Genomic DNA, 19893 nt, shown 5'->3' with positions numbered 1-19893 from the left:
TAATAATTTTTTTTTTGGAGAAGTTTCGAGAGAGGTGTCTTTGATGTCGTGGTCATGCAATTCACACTGATAAGATTGGTCTCAACATCCAAGCCAATGCGAACCGATCCAAAAATCGCTCAAAGGAGCAGTGGCTTCATGTACTTCATGGGGATTGCATTCGTAACGAGCTTATGTTCGAGAAAAGTTGGGAATCCGATCTAAATGAACCCACCCCGTTATTGAACTGACGAAGGATGAAGAAGAAGAGAAAACCCGAAGTCGATTAGAGAGAAGTCGTATTTAGGGCTTCAAAAATCTACATATAACGGAACAGCACATAGACCTTTTGCAGCATTGATATGGTTTGTGAAATAGCATTAGTACGGGACATATATGTGACTGACGATAACGTTTCGATTAAAGAAGACTGTTGCAATGGTGTTATCAACTTTCAGTGAAGATAAAGAACATAACACTATGAGCCATACTCTAAAGCGTGATGCCAAAAAATCTTGCGATTGGCTATTTTGGGAGTTTCTAAAAAAAGACGTATCAACACTATATAAATGATAAAGAAGTTGTAAAAACCATAAATATAAAAGATTATCACTTATTGATTATTTCATTTGATATTGGTATATCAATTTTGTGGCTTTTATTATTACGTCTTCTGCCGATCAAGAACTGATGTTGCAGGATCAGTCAAATCGGGTTTGTAAAGTCCGGGAATTGCTTGGCAGAAGACACCGAAATGTGGTGGCATGGTCAGTCCAATTACTCAGCTGAACTTTTTCTTAAAACCGGCTTATTATCTGTCTGTTTGTCTGTCTATCACATGGGTTTTTTTTGGAACCATTACATCAATTGGCACAAACTTCGAGCGGTAATGTCGGAACTGTGAAATCTCAAATACCAGTAAATGGCAACGTTTTATGTTGAATTTGAAGAGAGAGAGAAATACCCCTATATAAAATCTAGGCTCGAAAATATTCTCCATTTGCAAAAAGTCAATACTACTACATTTCTATATTTTATGAATTTTCGAGAATATTTCCTTACAGTCAATCTAGAAGTAAACAAAATTGTGAAAAATTATGTATGTTGATCCACAATCATTTGTTCGTTGTCCAGTTTGAGACTTGCAGCAACAGTGGGGAATTTCCCAAACTGTTCGCGTAGCAAACGTTTAGAAGTAGTGCCATTACTCCATTCTTCGATAACTCTATATTTCGAGTTACTTCCGCAGCATTATGACAAAGTTTTGCTTCACGAAGTAAAAAAAAGCGTTTACTTTTATTTTGATGTCATGCACATAAACTACCCAAAATCATTAGTATAATAACGATAAAAGAAAATAATAGCAATTATAAGATGAAAATGAACTGCAACATGACTCGATTTGTATATCAGTATCGCCAGTGAATTATATGGGGCTGAGTGTAAAGCCATTAGTTTGGTTTTTCAAAGACAGTTATTTATATAGAGAACAAAGGTCCGTTTTGCTCGATGACCTTTTGTTACCTTTCGATGAATTTCATAATTCCCCGTTCATAGAAAAACTGGAGAACGTACGAATCTACCGTCTTATATAAGTTTACTGTTACCCACAGAAGAACATTCATCAGAGCTATCCAATATGCCAAAAGTAAAGGCATGGGGGTAGTAGCAGGATGTGATGCCAACGCTCACTACATATGCTTGGAAAGTTCCAACCTCAATGCAAGAGGATCGAGACTACTGGAGTATCTGCAGATCCTTAATTTGGGTAATTGATCCACTTTCTTCAATGTAGTCAGGCGGAAGGTCATCGACATCACGGTGGCATCGCCTGATATTGCGGCTCTGGTCGGAGAATAGAGAGTATCAAATGATATCACACTCCCAGATCACAGACGCATTGATTTCATAATGGGCATGGGTTGACCCCCACCTACTCCATTTCGGAATCCGGGGAAGACAGATTAGGTGACGTATAAAATAGAACTGAGCGCCCGAGTGACGATCCCTTGGAAGCGCATCAAATCCGGATGATCACAACTAGCACGAGAGAAGCTTTCGAAGAAAGCTGTCCACTCAAGACGTCAAAGTGGAACTCGGATTTGGCAAAACAGAGGAGGACGACAAAGATGCTCCTCAATCGTGCTCTGAAGTGTAATTCAGCCGCTGGCTGGAATCGCCATGAAGAGGCATAGAAGGCTTCAAAAAAAGCATAAGATCGCCTAAACGATAATCATGGAGACGCTTTCGCGAAGAGACTAACTTCCTTGAGACAACCTTAAAGCTGAAGCGAATTCCTGTTATAGGACGCAGCCAGAAGCTGGATTATTTATGTTTACAGAACTGGAGGTATACAGAAAGCGATGAACAAACAGCAAACCATTTGCTTGAAGTGCAATTCCCAGGCAGCATCCAAAATGTAATCTCAGGGCCGATGATACAGTCCTCAACCGAGAGACTGGAATCTGGCATGCAAACTAGCATCACTGGAGCGAGTAAAATGGACATTTAACTCGTTCAATAGATATAAGTCTGCTGGTCCGGATGGCATTATTCCTGCGCTAGTAATATAGGGAATCGATGCCCGGGGTCTACATATTCGGAATCTATGTCGTGCATGCCTAGCGCACGCTTATATTCCAACAAACTGGCGTGATGTGAAGGTGATATTTATTCCCAAACCAGGGAAATCCTCCTACACGGACGCAAAAAGGTTATGACCAATCAGTTTAACGTCGTTTCTGCTAAAACGACTAGAAAGACTAGTAGATCGCTTCATAAGGGATACACACATTCCTAAATAACCGCTTCACCATAGGCAACACGCCCATCAGAAAGGCAAATCCACGGAAAGAGAAATCACGGTAAACATTGAAAAGGCGATGTCTAAAAAAATACGCCTTAGGCGCATTCATGAATGGGCATTGAAGGTACCTTCAATTATGCGTCATTCGCGGCAATTTGTGATGCGGCAAGACAGTATGGAATCGAACCGCTGTTGATCAGTTGGATCTGTCACATGCTAGAGTGGAGAAAAATTTACATATTGGTCGGCAGAAGTCTATTCAGGCAGTATGTCTCTGGGGCTGCCCACAGGGAGAGGTTCTCTCTCCTCTGTTATGGCTCCTGGTGGATACGCTGCTGGAGGACAAAAAGTCTTCGCAGAAACATTTGGGGACGATCTAGCCGTAATAATTACCGGCAAGTTTGTGGACACAGTATGTGACCGCTTGAATGCAACTGTGCATGAAATGCACAGTTGGTGCCCCCACAATGGACTTATGTTGAGCGCTTGGGAGACTCGACTAGTTATGTTCACTAGGAACGTCAGGTGGGGCAGGTATACACAGCCGAGTATTTAGGAGTACATTTCAACTTAAGTTAACGTGGAAGCACCATATCCAGGAACAATATCAAAAATCCTGGAGATTGCTTTGGTGCTGTAAGAAGGCGATAGTTAAGACCTGGGGACTTTCACCAAAACGGATACATTGGATGTATACATAAAAGCCATTTTGATGTATGCATTCATTGTCTGGTAGTAGAAATTTGAACTCTTGGCGGCAGGCGAAAATTCTTGTGAAAGAACCTGGGGTCGCCAGAGCGGCATGTTTGTTGTCCCTTAAGAAGTGAGACATGAAAACCGTAGTAGGGCTTTTATCGGAATATTGCTCCTTAAACTACCAAACTGGAAAAAATTGGGGTGGTGGGGGGCTATGAGCAGCCAGTGAGGAGGAGGAGGAGGAGACGAAGATACCTTGGTAAGGTTTTCTTCAATGAAGACTGCACACTCTCTGCCTCTGGAGAATGTTCTTAGATTCGCTAAAGCCTAGGAACGCCGTAGGCGGGAAGCTATTGAATAGGCGATTTACGGGGACAGTACAATGGGTTGAATGCTCGGAGCTGCAGCTGCCCCCAGTAATCTAAACTAACTAACTAACGGCATGTTCCGCACAATATGGTTTGCATCAAAAAACTGTTTTCACAATTTTCGGAGCTGATTGTTTCTTACATAAGGGGAAAGGGATTGTTTGTAATACAGTATAATCCCGATAATTTGTGCATTGATTATTCGTATTTCCGGGTAATTAGTACAAGTTTCCTCGTCCCCAGAGTTGAGTTTCTTTATTTTGCGCTATATACCAAATCGTCATTCCCTTCACCATACAAATTATCGAGGATTCTACTGTGTTTTTTTGTCCGCAGCAAAAATAAAACCAAAGCTACTTAAATAGAACAAATAGTAGCTCGACTCTCACTCAAAATGGATGGAAGTTTACTGATGATTAGCTTCTCTCTTCCTATGGTGTTTGGAAAAAAAATGAAATTCTCTACGGTTAGATTTCATAAATTCTTCTACTCAAGCTGTAGCTAGTCATAAATTAATTTAATTGAATTTTCCTTAATGTGGATTTATTCCCTGTAAACATGCGACATGGTTGTGCTATATAAAGTGTAGCTCATCAGTTCCTTCCTTCATTTCCAGTAACAAGTTCTCTCTGATGCATTTGGAAAACTGAAACGATGAAATTATTCATTTTTCCGTATAAATTGTATTCATATTTGCTCTTTGATATCAAAATTCAAATCCAATTACAGGTTAGTTCATTCATTCAGCGCCGTATTGTACTAATCTGCATTCAGATATGAAATGAAAGCACACATTGTTTGTTCTACAGCCAAATACGATCCAACCGTTTAACACATATTCCCAACTCTCAACCCACTGAATTTTAATTGCTTTTCTGTCGGTTCTCATGTCATTTTAATAAAATTCTCATAAATTCGCGTGGAAGCTTATTTGAAATGGTCATTTTTCTCTCGGGGCTGGCCGCAGCGCTCCTTTCTTTGCTGTCTCACATCCATTCTAAAGTGCAACAAAACTTATTGCATGTGCATATTTAGGTAGTGAAGATGCTCTTTTACGGTAGAAGTGCATGTAATAGAAAATGGGTAAAATAAGAAATAGGAGAAAACCTCTTGTGGGACTGTATGCAAGTAAGATCTTCGTATGAATTTGCATTCAAGCCATAAAGTCTTACTTTAGATACAGCGTTATTGGAAACTAATGGAGGTCTAGAGTTAGCAGTGGTAGAATTAATAAATGGTTTCAGTTATTGTGATTTGAAATCAGCTTTCACGACAGACAATGAAATGTGAATATTCCTAATTTATATATAAAATGGGGGTATAATGGGAACAAAAGCGCAGGTCTATGATTTTTCCATGGTCACAGATTAGAGTCTATTGCATTTTTAAAAGCATTGTATTAGAGTAAGAGGTTAAACCGTTGTTTGATATTTTGTGTAAACTGAATGTAGAGATTAACAAGTTGGTATAAGAAAACTTTGATTTTCTTATGCAAGAAGCTTTTGGGTGCAGTATGCAATCACATCCGCTTTAAGGTTAAACTGCTATTTTATGTAATTTTAACGTGAACTAACTTTCCATTCGAAATACAATTCTAAACACTGGCAATTTTCAAGTAATGGTAACGATTTCCCTGCAATTGAAACAATTTTTTTTTTTCAGTTTTGTGTATTGGTTATATTCGGGTTTAAGTTGATAAAAAAGACGATATCTGCAATAAAGATTGGAAATTTTGCATAATAGTAAGATGTAAGAAAATAGTTTTATGTATTAGCTTCGTTTAACCAGATATTAGAAACCCCCTACGAAAGTAGTAAGTAAAGTAGAAACTATCCTTTTTAGGCAAGCAACTAGTAGGGAGGTGTCAACCTTTACCTATAAGAAGTTACAGTTATATATATTAAGTTTTAGTTATGATATTACTTAAAACTGTGTACTGTGTACTTTACCGAATGATCACCTAAGTTGGCGTTAAGGCTAATGACCGATAGGTGGGATGATTAAAGGGCGAAAGAAGCAGTGAATATCGAAAGACCTTCAAATGGACTCTATTCGGTGTCTGTTACTATGTTATATAAACCCGTTAAAAGAGGGGAAGTTCAATCTTCCATTTTTTTCCATATCTATTTTGAAAGTCTCATTTTCAATTGGATAATAATTTATATAAACTTATCTTAGCCATTTAAAGCTTGTTTCAAAATTAAAGATCGCTAACTTGTAGGGTCGCTGCTGTAGGACAAAACAAATTTGCTGTTTTATTAAAAAAGAACAAAAAAGTTAAGCCACGAAGACGCTTTTATGCTCAGAGAAACAGGGCAAAATCTTCAGAGAGACCAAGAAAATATCGGCCCGGTTCGATCAGATTTATTTTCACTACTATTCAAGGTGGCGAAACGTGAATAGTGTAAGAATTGCAGTTATAGAAATTCGGTTTGCTGGTAAAAAACAGACGCTAGAAAAACAATCGTGATTGTGAACGTTACCAGAGTAGATATCAGATAATTGCCAGCAACAGAAGAGGTTGTTCAGAACTTATGTACTATTTCATATTAAGGTTTTGTGTAAAACAAAACCTTATTTAAATCGATTCAATATCTGTCGTATCTATCATACTCGATTAATTCGTAAACGACTGGACCTATTGTCACAAACTTTGGTGAGAAAATATTTTATGTGAATGAATGCGAAAGGGGAGTGTAAAAATATTTTTTAACAAAAACCTATCTAACCGAAAAATTTGAACAAAATAACAATTGTACATTTATAGGTAATCTAGGCCTCCCATTCCGATATCTGCTCAAATAAAGTTAATAATAGTGTATTACCAGATTTTAGAAATTTATCCGAAAACCCCCTTTAAGTTCATCCTTAGAAGTACACAATCTGGCGTTAGTATGAGGGATAATATGGCATAGTTTAGAACACAATTCCACTTTTATTAGCAAAGTTATGGAAGGTTATAGTTTGGCATTTTCACGTAAATTTATTGCAAGACCTGTATGACGTCGTCATATACAGTCCTAGGCCATATTATTAGACGCACTGCGGATTCTATGCAAAATCTTAACTATCGCGTGTTTTTCAGCTTTAACATTTTTTAATAGACACATTTATGTAATTTGTATGTATAATATACTTAGTGACCTAATTGTTAACAAAAATAAAACATCTTTTTAGAAAAAATATGGATTTATTAACTGCTAAAGAATGTTAAAATGTATGCCATAAAATACTAATACCGCTATGATTGCTTCAATCTTGCGCGGCATGCTGTCATTGCAAGATTGTACAGTACGCTGCAATTGAGAATGATGGTTCCATACATGGTTTATTTTTTCTAGGAGCTAAGTTTTTGTTGTGATCATCTCGTTACTCACTTCCCTCTTCATCAGCTTCCACATATTTTCAATTGGGTTCATATCGGGGCTATTACCCGGCGAATTCAATAGAGGAATATTCTGCTTTCGCAAATAAGTTTTCACAGATCGCGCCGTGTGACAGGGAGCCCAAACCTGCATGAAAATGAATGGCTCCCCATTCGGAAACCATTTTCTGCGCTGGGGAACCAACCGAATTTACAAGACTTCTTTATACAGATCTTGCGTCATTATGATTTGACCAACACGTATAAACGTCCAGTACCATAATGAATAGCCGCTGATGACTGAGCAGATCATAACTTTTGTAAGCTGCTTGACAGTTTCAAAAACGTAGTCAAGATTAAATTTTTATCCAGGATGACGCCGCACAAACTGAGTTCAATTCTGCAAAATTTCAAATGTGCTTTCATCGCTAAAGCAGACCTATCAAGAATAGAAAAAATAAATAAATATCCAAAGTATCAGTGCGGATCTTTCATTATTTCATAGTAAATGATGCATTTAATATAAACTTACCGAAGAAGTTGACATCTTTATCACGTCACTGTTTGGCTCACTTCAGACGCTTGGCTATCATCGTAGCTGTTAATTTAGCCCTCTTGGCGGGTTGGCAGCCCTTCAAATGTCAATCGTTTAATTTTCTACCTACAGTACGCTCAGATACAATCCCATTAGAATCTTCCGGTTAAGGTTTTATCTGTCATGTGGTAGCACATCTGTTTTCCAGGTAAATTTTCCTTAGATATCTTTCTGACCTCGTAGTGAAAATGGGTTTCCTAGCGCATCTATTCCTTCATTTCGGGCTTAGTTTATGACCTAACTTCACTTTTTTCTATCGTACATCGTACGGTGGCTTCAGATACCTTCAACCATCCTGATATTTCGCGGTTGGAAATCAATGAGGTGCTTTAGTTCAGCTATTCTACGTGCCCTTTTTTATTTGTTTGTAAAATGGTCAAATTTATTATTTAGATTTATTAAACACCCTGCACACACAACAAACAAATAGTTGCGTAGTTTAAAATTGGGAAATAAATTAACACATCGTATAAAACCATAAAATACACGTCTATACCTATAGCAGCCGAGAATGCATCTGAAACAAGTTTATACTTATTTGGGCTCTCGACTGGCAGAGAATATTTTGTAGTGTCGCGTTTCTATTCCATATAATGAACTCAATCAGTTTTAGTTTGTATCCAATATAAGCATTTTGTGTCGCGGCAGTTGTGCTGAACTTATTGCCAACAGCTTGTTAGCACTGATGAAGGGAACAAGTGGTTCCCGAAATATCGGTATTTGCAAGAATAAATATTCACACCAACGAAAAAGAAACAAGTTTTTATTATTTCAAACTGCCAAAATCATTTTTCAAGTTTATCAAGGCACTGCATTAGCAGCGTGGTTATGCTGAGGTATCAAGCACACATAGTCATCGCCAATAGCATTCACATGCGTCGAAACGCTACAGATTAGTCTTGTTTCACATCCTTTTCCATTGTTCACAAGTTATCAGCACGTGTGCGAACGTGAGGCTTCTCAACTCTTTTGTCGTGTTACATTTTTGGTATATGACATATAAGAGCAAAAGAAAACTTCAAGTAGATATAGAATTAAAACCAGAATACTAATAGATATGAAATTTTAGAAAGATACAAAAAGCCGACATGGTTTTGAGGAACTTTGTCCGCACCCAATATTTTGCCTGACTTAAACTATTTTGGTTTATTTTATGGCGACAAAAGCCGCTAAGCTTTGAACAACTGTCAAGTCACTGACAACTAATCCCAGAAAGGTGTATCTAGCCAGTGTTAAAGCCGCATTAGTTTGTGGAAAATTCAAGCCTTTCCATGCTCAATTTAATAACCCCGTCCGTTTTTCTCCCGCTTTCGTAAATCCGCAGACCCCACGGTATATAAATTACTTTTTCTTCTCTCCACCTACAACTTATTGTGCAATACCTTTCGTATCCTTGTTTTAGTTAAGGGGATCATCCTGTGTGTCGAATCCGCGGAATCGATTTTTTTTCTGGCATCAACTTTATCTAGATATAGTGTAGAATATATGGGCAAAGTGATTTTTTGCATTCGGAGTCGTTCGAAAATTACAGTGTTAAACAGGTCAAATCTCACATGCCAGGTTTATGTCGATCGCCGTAATAAAGCACGTATTTATCGGTCCAAATGACATTCGAATGATTTCGCTAAAAGAACAAGAATTGAAGCCAAGGCTGTACATGTGTTTCTTGACGAAACCTAAAGTTTATGGACTAGGTATATCAGATTAATGGTCAGTTAAGATTTTATGGTTAAAAATCGCATTCTACGAATTCATGCGTTTTTCTCGAAACTACATATGAAAATCTATCCAATGCTTTGAAATTTTCAGGACTTATTCAGAACATATTTCTACGGTCCGCAAACTACGATAATTGCGATTCATTCAGTAGTTTTTTTATTCATTGAAGAAGTTTTGGAAAAACACCAAATTTTACAAAAAAAAAGTTGAACAAAACCCTAAAAGCTTTCAATATGTTTTTAATAATCCTAGTTTGTGGACAATGGTAAAGTCCCCACTTTAAAATGCCGTTTACATTTTTTCTTTAAGATGATCACCGCGCCATCTAGCGTGCCAGCAACAAAAACATCTTTTTTGGAGAAGGGTATATAAGTTGCTCTGTATTTCAATAATGAAGTATGCTATCTGGCTGGAGAAATTGCTACGCATGTTGAAGATACTAATAAATATATGATGAAAAATTGGTATTTCTTCACAGGATGACCGTCTTAAGTACCTTAACATTTTGCTAAAAATCAACACATTCCCACTGCACAATTTTTAACAAAAGCTACTTGGTGAAAAGTCTGAGGGATATATCAACGACAGATCAACCGCTCGCTTTGGCCACTCTATATAGTCAAGGAGCAACAATGCTTTTTTAAAAGTCGATCCACTGCTGCCAACCTATTCGACGTTCGCATCAAATATCTGAATTCTCTAAAGAAAGTGCACGTTATCTCCAAGGCACTTAAGATTTGCATCTCACCATTATATGGCTTGTCTCCTACCTCTCTAAAAGTTCCTGCAGCGTTATTTTGTAGATTCGGTTCCTTGTCTTCTCCCTTTGTGTGCGACAATGATTCACTCGGGGTGTGCTATTATTTTGATTCATCAACAACTTTCATTTGCCCTTACTCTATAGGCTCAATCGGCTATGCGTGCCAGTCGAACTAAGCCAAACTGGTTCATTGGTGTTCTGTTAATGAGATGTGCTACTCCCGTAAATCTCCTCACACTCTGTTGTTCTACTCTCCTGATGGACACCCTTTATCACATCGGAGCTCCTTGCAATATCTCGGTGTAACCTTTGATAATGCAGTCCTCTTTGGCAGACACTGCTTTGATGTCACCAATCGTGCTTTCAGAATGTCTGGCCTCATATTGCATTCCTCTTCTGACTTTCACTATGTCTAATCCTCCTTATCTTTTTTCAATTACCTTGTTATCAGCATTCTCGAGTATTGCACCGTGATCTGGTTTCCTACTTTCCCCTCCTGCCTACTTACCCTTTAAATAGTTCAATGCACTCGACCACACTTCTTGGTTGAATATCTGCCTCTCGACCACGTTGCCCTGCCCTTTAGTCGAGTCCTCCTTGCTCATATTTGTGTTTGTTTTTCTGGATAACTGCTGGTCACTTGAAACTTGCTATTTTTTTACAAAAGTTAGTTTTGTTTAATTTCCCAATGTATCTCTGAGATAGCTGGCAACTCAATTAAACATTTTTCTGAAATTTATTGTGTAGAAATTGCATATTTGTGTTCGATTTTATGCAATCTCGTTGCTGTAGATTTCCCAATGGTGTGGCATTAAATGTGATGATAATAAAACTGAAACAAAGTTTCCTTGAAAATCAGGTAAACAAAAAAAAATATTACTAAAAATTGGATGTCCTATAGTCCACAAAGGAATAGACAGGAGACATGCTCTCTTTCAGATTTTCCCGTGTGTGGACTATATCTATATATTTCCATTTTTTCCATCTCCCTGATGGTACTGAACAGCTCCGCCTCTACGAATATTACCCACCATTATTTATAGTTTTAAGTGTATGCTAAGTTTTATATTATCTTCTACTTCTGCAAGCAATATTTAACTGGATTTCATTCGGTATATTTGTACTGAAAAAATTGCCCACGGCAATGCGAAAGTTAGCGACTTTTTCAATGATTTCGAGATGAGGCTTAACATATTTCTTCCAGAATTTGTCAAGTTTGTGCGTAACAATGACGAGTTGATACGCTGGTTGGTGATTTGAGAGCCATGAGAAGATTTAATTATCCAGGATTCAAAATACCTGATATAAGGCTGACCTTACGCCACCATAAGCCGGTCCATCAACTGACTAATGAAGAACTGAGGGACTGACGTATAAATAAAACGACAAAAAATCATTTTGGTTGCATGAATTTAAAAATTCGAAAAATTTGGAAGTTATGATTTGATAAACAACACGATGTCAACTGCCATTAATTTATCATCATTCTAGCCAAACTAACAAATTTTGTTAAAAAATTCAAATATTTATCAGTCCATTAGTTACCGCCATAGAAATACCCTACCCACCCTAAGGAAGTGTGCTATCGCCTCTTCTGTGGAGTATACTGTTGAACTCAATACTATGCGAACTGCAAAATCTGCCAATACACGTTCAAGCTTATGCGGATGACGTGGCTGTACTGGCTGTTGGTCGAGATCTTGGAATGTTGAGTAGAAAAAAAAATACACAACGCGCCGTTGATTTGATTGACAGTTGATGTCTCAGGCATGGACTTTCAGAAAATCCAAATAAAACTTCAATCGTATTATTTACGAAAAGAAGGAAACTGAATGATCTTTGCTTTCCAGAGATGAAGGGTACAACCCTTCAACTCTCTGAAGAATTGAAATAGCTGGGAGTTATTCTAGATAAGAAGCTTCTTTGGAACAATATAATATAGAGGTAAAAATGAAACGAGCTCTCAGTTTATGGGCTGTGTTGTCGCACTTTTATATCGACATGGGTACTTAGGCCTCAGGTAGTAATGTGGATATATGTTGCTATCATTAGGCCGATGTTCGCTTACGCTGTGGTGGGTGGGTTAAGATGAAACAGAAGAGGTCTCGCTGTACACTAGCCACACTGCAAAGAACTGTGTGTCTGGGTATCATCGGTGCCATGAGCACCACATCAGGCGCAGCTTTGAAAGCATTACTCAATTTGTAGCCCTTGGATTCGTTTATTCAGAGCACTGCAATGAGAGCGGCTCATAGACTAATTTGATTAGATCTATGGGAAAACAATGTACGTGGGGGCACAAAGCATTGCTAGAGTCGTTAGGAGAACTAAATCTAGTTTTCGCAATGCCTTCCGATTCTCAGATCCCCATACATCTGTTTGGTAGAAGATATGAAATATTCGTTTTGAGAATGTTTCAGCTCTGGCCAGCTCTGGTCAATAAGGCGGATTTGCGCTCAATATAATTCGTAGGCATGTCGTGTTTTACGAATTATATAAAGGAGCATTCAACATCTGCGAGCCGCTACGGTCACGCTGCTCCCAGGGCAGAGGTGAGGCAGCGTCTGACAATTTGCCTCTGCCCTGGTAAGAAACCGTAAAGCCGTCGTCGCTTGACTTTTTTTAAAAGAAGATATGATGTTATCTTGAAACGAAGAGAAAACTGGGACGAACTATCATAGAAGAATGCGTGCCAGGATATACTGACGTCTTCTACACCGATGGCTCAAAGACAGAAAATGGTCCTGGTGGAGGAGTCTACCTCTCGAAATAAAAACAAGAAGTGGGCTTTTCCTTTGGGGCAATACACAACTGTCTTTCAGGCTGAAGTGTATGCGATCTTAAAGGCTGCAACCTGGATAATTGACGAGCGGTTGAAAGGCAGGCGTATCACAATCTGTAGCGATAGTCAAGCTGCATTGAGGGCGTTGAGTAGTACTTTGATCACTTCAAAAATCGTTCAGTAATGTAGAAACCGATTGAATTTTGTTTCTAGATTCAATACGGTGGATTTGCTCTGGGTACTCTGGGTCATTGTGGTGTATAGAGAAATGAAATCTCGGATGCCTTAGCAAAAGAGGCTTCAACTTTCCCTATGCCCGGACCGGAACTAGCAATTGGGGTGTCGTTAGCATTGGCTGATTATCAACGGCACAACAACCGGTATCCGGCCTAGGCCTGCCTTAATAAGGAACTCCAGACATCCCGATTTTGCGCCGAGGTCCACCAATTCGATATCCCTAAAAGCTGTCTGGCGTCCTGATCTACGCCATCGCTCCATCTCAGGCAGGGTCCGCCTCGTTTTCTTTTTCTACCATAGATATTGCCCTTATCGACTTTACGGGCTGGATCATCCTCATCCATACGGATTAAGTGACCCACCCACCGTAACCTATTGGACCGGATTTTATCGGTTATGGCGGTCATGGTATCGTTCAAAGATTTCGTCATTATGTAGGCTACGGAATCTTCCATCCTCATGTAGGGGGTCAAAAATTCTTCGGAGGATTCTTCTCTCGAACGCGGCCAAGGTTTCCCAATTCTTCTTGATAAGAACCCAAGTCTCCGAGGAATACATGATATTGTCTTGTACAGTAAGAGCTTTGATCCTATGGTGGTTGGCTGCCAACAACCGTGCGCGGATTTCATCATCGTAGCTGTTATCGGTTGCGATTTTCGATCCTAGATAAGAGAAATTGTCAACGATCTCAAAGTTGTATTCTCCTATTTTTATTCTTTCCGTTTGATCAGTGCGGTTTGATGTAGATGTTACGTAAACTGGGAAAAAGTTTCCCGTAATGACAGGTGGCGAAACCTTAATGCTGCTAGACAGACCAAACTCTTCCTGTCAGAACCAAACAAACATACTGCAAAGTTTATCCTGTCGAACAGTAGGAAGACTTGCAGAAATATTGTGGGCATTCTGACTGGCGATAATTCACTGGCTGGGCATATGTTCGGAATAGGAATTATCCAAGATGATACGTGTCCATCCTGTAATGAGAAAGCGGAATCCACGGATCATTTTCTATGTGAGTGCCCCCCCCCTTATGGACGCATCAGACATCAGATTTTTGGTGCTGCACTAACGGAAATCCTGCGATACGTAAACGAATCTGGGATATTCCGTTAGACGGGAGAATCGAGTACAATGAACCACTAAGGTCTGAGTGCTCAGAGGCTCTTCCTCTCCCCTACCTCAAACACACATACACAATACCTTAAACGATCAGTTAGCCATAATTTTGTCATCGTGAGAGATCAGCCTAGAGATTCCAACATCACCCTAGAGATCACCCAACAATTGTATGAAATTCCAATATTTTTTGAAGTAATAAAATTCTACAAGGGACATTTGCATCAATAAAGTATTAAATTCTGCTCACAATGGCACACAATGAAGTGTCCCTGGAATAGTACTTCAGTTCAAACTATCCACCATATTCCTTCATCATTGAAGAATGTGCAGCTTCTTAACAATGATATACAGATACCACCCTCTTCAGATACCACATAGATAATAGCTTTAATAGATAATACCTTTGCTATTCTTTTAAGTTTATAGAGCCTCTGAAAAGGTTAACAATGATACTTGAAGTAATTCTACTTTCAAATACTTTAAAAATTAGTATCTTCATGTTCGTTGGATATTTGGATTATTATGTCATGACTTGAGTAGTTTTTTTCCTAGAAGATTTGTTCGCTGCCTGTCGAACTGAATATAACAATTCCTTTCATATTGAAGTAATCAGTAAAATTACATATCTGATGATTGGGAAATAAAAGATGCTATCATACATTTATAACTACTTGACTCGGGTGCACATGACCTTTCGAAATAAAAATGCAAATCCTTCACATAGCTGCAGTGCCAATTAAATAAAAGATTTTCTTCTACCTCTTTTTAGATCTCAGGCGCCGATTGGAGAGACGTAGTAGCGGTATTGGTATTGTCACTAAGCAACAAGAACAGGAGCGGATGTGCTCGAGTACAAGTGAAGATAGTGAAAGTGATAGTTCTAGTAGTACTAGTTCATCGTGTTCGACAAGTGATTATAGTGGTAGACACAGTCGGCGAAGTTCAATAAGTGATGATGGTGAACTTTGCAGTGCACGCCATGATAACCCGTCACGAATGGATTCAGACGATCTTGCAACTGATCAATCAGTGAATAATGTATCAAATCAAGAGCAACCGAATGAAATTGTGTGCAATGGTATCACTAATGGCCCATTATCTCCGTCAGCATCTTTGGCAACATCACAATTTTCACCACAACATCCCAATCAAAATGTACAGCAACAACAGTCTCCAGCGCAACAACAGCAGCAGCTAATCGATGCCAATTCTAATGATTAAGCATTACAGTGTTTTTCAGTAGCTATTACTATTAACTATTTACTCTGTTCTATCATTTTAATAAGACCTGTGGTTTCTGTTGGCAATAATTTTCGGATGGTATGCTATTTGAGAATATTCTAGCGATCGAATCGAATTGCTAAGTAAAGGAAAATCATGGACCGTCAAATGAAGGAATATGGTAATTACCTTACGCTTTCAAATTATTACAGATGTTTGGGGGGAGGTCGCTTAAGGGTGTTTGGATATTTGGGTTGAACCTCTATGACTTCGTATAGAATTCCCATTGACCTTAGATTATTCACTTGACGAAATTCATATACTCATAAATCAATAGTAGACGTCGTTGCTAAGTCTATGCGTTAGATAAGTCACTAAATTGCATCAATTGAGCGATTATTCCTTCGCCTGCTGTATGAATTCTACTTTTCTTGTTATCAAGTTTGGCCACTGAGTGCTTTTAGGTGACCTTCCCCCAATATAATGCATAACACCATATTCTCCGATCATTGTAAATTTGAATGTTGATATCAATTGATACGATACTTTATACATATATATATTTTTTGAACATGCATTCATTATTATATTTGGATAAGATTTTATCTCTTCTTCTCTAGTCAGAATGTAAGTCAATATGTTTCTTTACGCGAGACGTCTTTAATTGTTTGTAGTGTATTTTTATACATTCTCTTTGTCATTCTGTTCAAAAAAGAATCTTCTTGAAAGTATTGTGAAAATTTTCCGAAATTTAGTGGCTTAGAATTTCCAAGTGTATTGTAATCATAAACTGGATTAAATGACATATAAATAATTAATTTTCATTTTGGAAAGAATGTTTCGAAAACTGGTTGGATTGAATGAATGTTTTGGTAATCCTTACGAAAGAACAAGTTTTTTAAACAATAAATTACTCTTAGATTAGCATATATAATACTTCATTGAAGTCGATATTTACGACAAATAATCGGAAACATAATTAGTTCTGACATTCACTATCCTTTGACTTGTTTTGCTTACTCCGGCAACGCTAAATTTCATTTTTATACTAAGTTCCTGAATAAGGGGTAGACTTATTAATTATATTATTTTTGGACTTATAGGAAGAGGAAGAGTGAAGTGCTTTGTTATTGAATAATTGGTATTTATTTTTGAATAAATGATTCTAAGAAATATTTAAAATCTGTGTAAAAGTTACCACCAAAGACTGATTCTTAAGGTAATGCAAGCATTTATTATATTTTCTATTCCTTGCAATTCTTCAGTTCGACGATTTTTGCGTTAATGGGAGTTATTTTTGCCCATTCACGCTTGATTTTTAAAGAGTCTATGTTAGGTAAAAATCAATTTATAGTTTTAGGTGAAGCATTTTTGTATTCCAAGTCCATGAGAAGCATTTTCATATCAAGTCATCGCGTGAGTCTATTTAACATTATTGTCAACTACTCGTTGAATCGTCTTTTTACGCCTCTTACTTTCATATTGAGAAGTGAAAATTTTGTGAAAGTATTTTCAACTATTCAAAAAGAATAAACAAAAGGAAAGAATCATGAGATGTAAAGCTATTCCATTAGATTTACTTTCCTTGTCTTCAGCTCCGAGTAGACGAGAAACTGTGAAAAGGATTGATTTCGAACTTTCCATTAGTCAAATTTTCTATATCTTACGGATTACTCAGGGCTACCAACCTATTTCTCACGGGGTTTGGTGATCGCCACTACTGTCAATGAAACATCCTTCAGCGTATCAACGAAATTTCGTCCAAAAGATTCGCTTTTGCACCTTGTGGATCTTTTTGGAACCTGCTCTTCTTCGGAAAAATCCGAAAGCAATTTGAAGTCCAGAACGTAGACCGTCAAGGTTGCATCTTGTCACCGCCATGATTTCTTGTTGTTATCAGTGACGTTCTTCATGCTGCCTTGTCCGGAGAAATTGAGAAGTTCAATGGATCATTTTTTTCCTCAAACACCTCAACTACACTGATGCCATGTTTTCTCTCCCACGGAGTCAGGGACCTTGGCCAAACGACATTGGATTTGGAGAAGAGGGCAAGCAATGTCGAACTGAAGATAACCATCAACAGTGTAGCTGGTCATCTTCACACTCTTACTATTTGCCTTAATATGCAAAACATCGAAGGCGTTGAGATATTTGTATATATCGCTTCTGCCCACGACGACAGCGAACTTGATGTCGCTCGACGCATTATTGCTAATTCTACTTTGTCTAAAATTTGGATATGCACTTGTCTCAATACCAAGATCAAGTTGAGACTGTCCTGTGCGTGCTAATGTTCTTTTAATCAAAAGCCTTCAAGCCTTCGTTAACAATTGTCTATGCCGTATCATCGTGGTAGCGGGGTTTGACAAAATTTTGAAGGAAGAACTTCGCTAGCGGACAGGTCAGTTACTTGTGGACATCTTGATCAGAAGGTGGAAGTGCTGCCCATTGCTGGTCACACGTTAAAGACACTTTTTACACTCAGAAGACAAAAAATACTGTTTTTAAAACTGCGATTTCTTGGAAGTGAAACAACACAATAATTTGACTTTTTTTTCTTTTAAAAGATTAAGAATGAAATAATAAAAAATATATCCGGTTGTTATCGTGTTTTGTTAGTTACATCTATGAAAAAAGCGTTTTTGCATCTCAAAAAAAAAAAAAATGCCGCGAGTTTCGACTAGAAGTTTTGAGGTATGATTCTTAAAATTATAGTCTATCGAATTAATAAACAAAAGGAAACTTTGAGAGTGAAAAGTATCCTTCAAGGCTGCCAAGAGACCACAAGATTCGGCAGGCATCTCAGTTACGCCTGAATAGTCCATTTGGTCGCCTCTTGAACTGAAAACACCATTCTCGCATGGTGATTGACACGGCGTTACGGGTATATACTGAATGCAGCCTCAGCATTTATACCAATAAATGCGAGGCCTATTTAACACCTTTTCCGCATGAGGGGGGTACGATGTCTGAGTTGTATAACATAACTCCACGCTTGGGCCCATAGGCAGCTCTGCCCGCGATATGGGTACAGAACCATTAAATTCCCACAAAAGAGTCAAGCGTAAATAGCGGGGTTGAGAACACATATCTAAGAATTCTCTTGGAGCATATGCTCTCAGGGGGTAATTTTGATTGCCTTGACACTAGATAACCTCTGGTGAGGCCTCCTATAGGGTAGTATAATCCTATAGTGTACCGCTACGGTCTTGAAGGAAGAGCTCTAACACACTCCAAGGCCCTGACCCAGTTGGATTGTTGCGATTGTTATTATTATTATTTGGTGTTGACTCAGCAGATAGCCCCATCCGTCTCATCATCACCTCTGAGCACTCATCCGTCTATACATTCGACACCAACAGCCCAATCGGGCCCGCACACATTCCGACCAATCTGCTGGCTTTTTAGATGTAATTGGCAGGCATAAAAAGTGCGATAATTCCACTGCTGGCTACGCCATGTAATGGAATCCACTATCCAAGATGGGCGAGTGGACCGCCTTAGGAACAAGTGACGGAAAGCAGTAGAGGGGGAAGGAGCTGAAACACATTTCAGCAAACCGTTAACGATAGCACCCCCATTCAAAGATACACGGCAAGCATATGTAGCAAAAGGTGTTGAAACCAACAGTCTGCTTTTGTAATATCAATTTGTGTTGATTTTTGTTTTGTTTGTGAATTTGTGTGCTGCATCATCGATTTCAAGAGATTCCATAACATCTTGAAAGATTTCGGTTACTTTATATGAATAATCCGCATGACTTTCCCTCGGATTAGGGTCATCATATTCAACTGTAAACCCCTAATATTGGCATTTTCATTAACAGAAGGTGATAATCCATTAGCATAGTGAAATGACAGTTTTCTTTCTGCTCCACTTCTCCCTTGGAGTTTTATGGATGAGAATAGCATTTAGCAATACATTAATTAAGTGGCTTTCCCACCATTTGGCCTCAAAACACAAGATTATCCTTGTACATTAATTTTATTCCTCTTCGGTTATATTTGAATAGCATGAAGAGGGGATGCTGATGAAAATAAACTGTTCGCTGCACTGTTTCACCACGTTGTTGATTCGATAAAGTCTATTATTCAGGGTCTGGCAGACAATGTATTCATTTTTACCCTTACAAATTGCATCAATCAAAGAAGTTTCTATTCACGGCCCAAGTAGGTCGAATCAATCATCACATGGAAGTGACCGATACGTTAAGGACTTTCTACCACGTCATTCGAAGTGGAATGATA

At 38.3% G+C, this 19893-nt stretch overlaps 1 protein-coding gene across 1 annotated transcript in view; it reads left to right on the top strand.

Moving 5' to 3' along the window:
• Positions 1-16821, top strand: part of LOC119651310 — a 45046-nt gene extending 28225 nt beyond the window's left edge. Inside the window, exon 2 of the mRNA XM_038054837.1 lies at positions 15195-16821. Coding sequence (XP_037910765.1) covers positions 15195-15646 — 452 coding nt within the window. The 3' untranslated portion in view covers positions 15647-16821. The remainder of the gene's footprint in view (positions 1-15194) is intronic.
• The last annotated feature ends 3072 nt before the right edge of the window (positions 16822-19893 follow it).

The sequence above is a fragment of the Hermetia illucens genome, chromosome 3 (assembly GCF_905115235.1).
Source record: "Hermetia illucens chromosome 3, iHerIll2.2.curated.20191125, whole genome shotgun sequence".
NCBI lineage: Eukaryota > Metazoa > Arthropoda > Insecta > Diptera > Stratiomyidae > Hermetia > Hermetia illucens.
The sequence above is the reverse complement of the archived record's forward strand: the minus strand, read 5'-3'. Positions and strand labels throughout refer to the sequence as shown.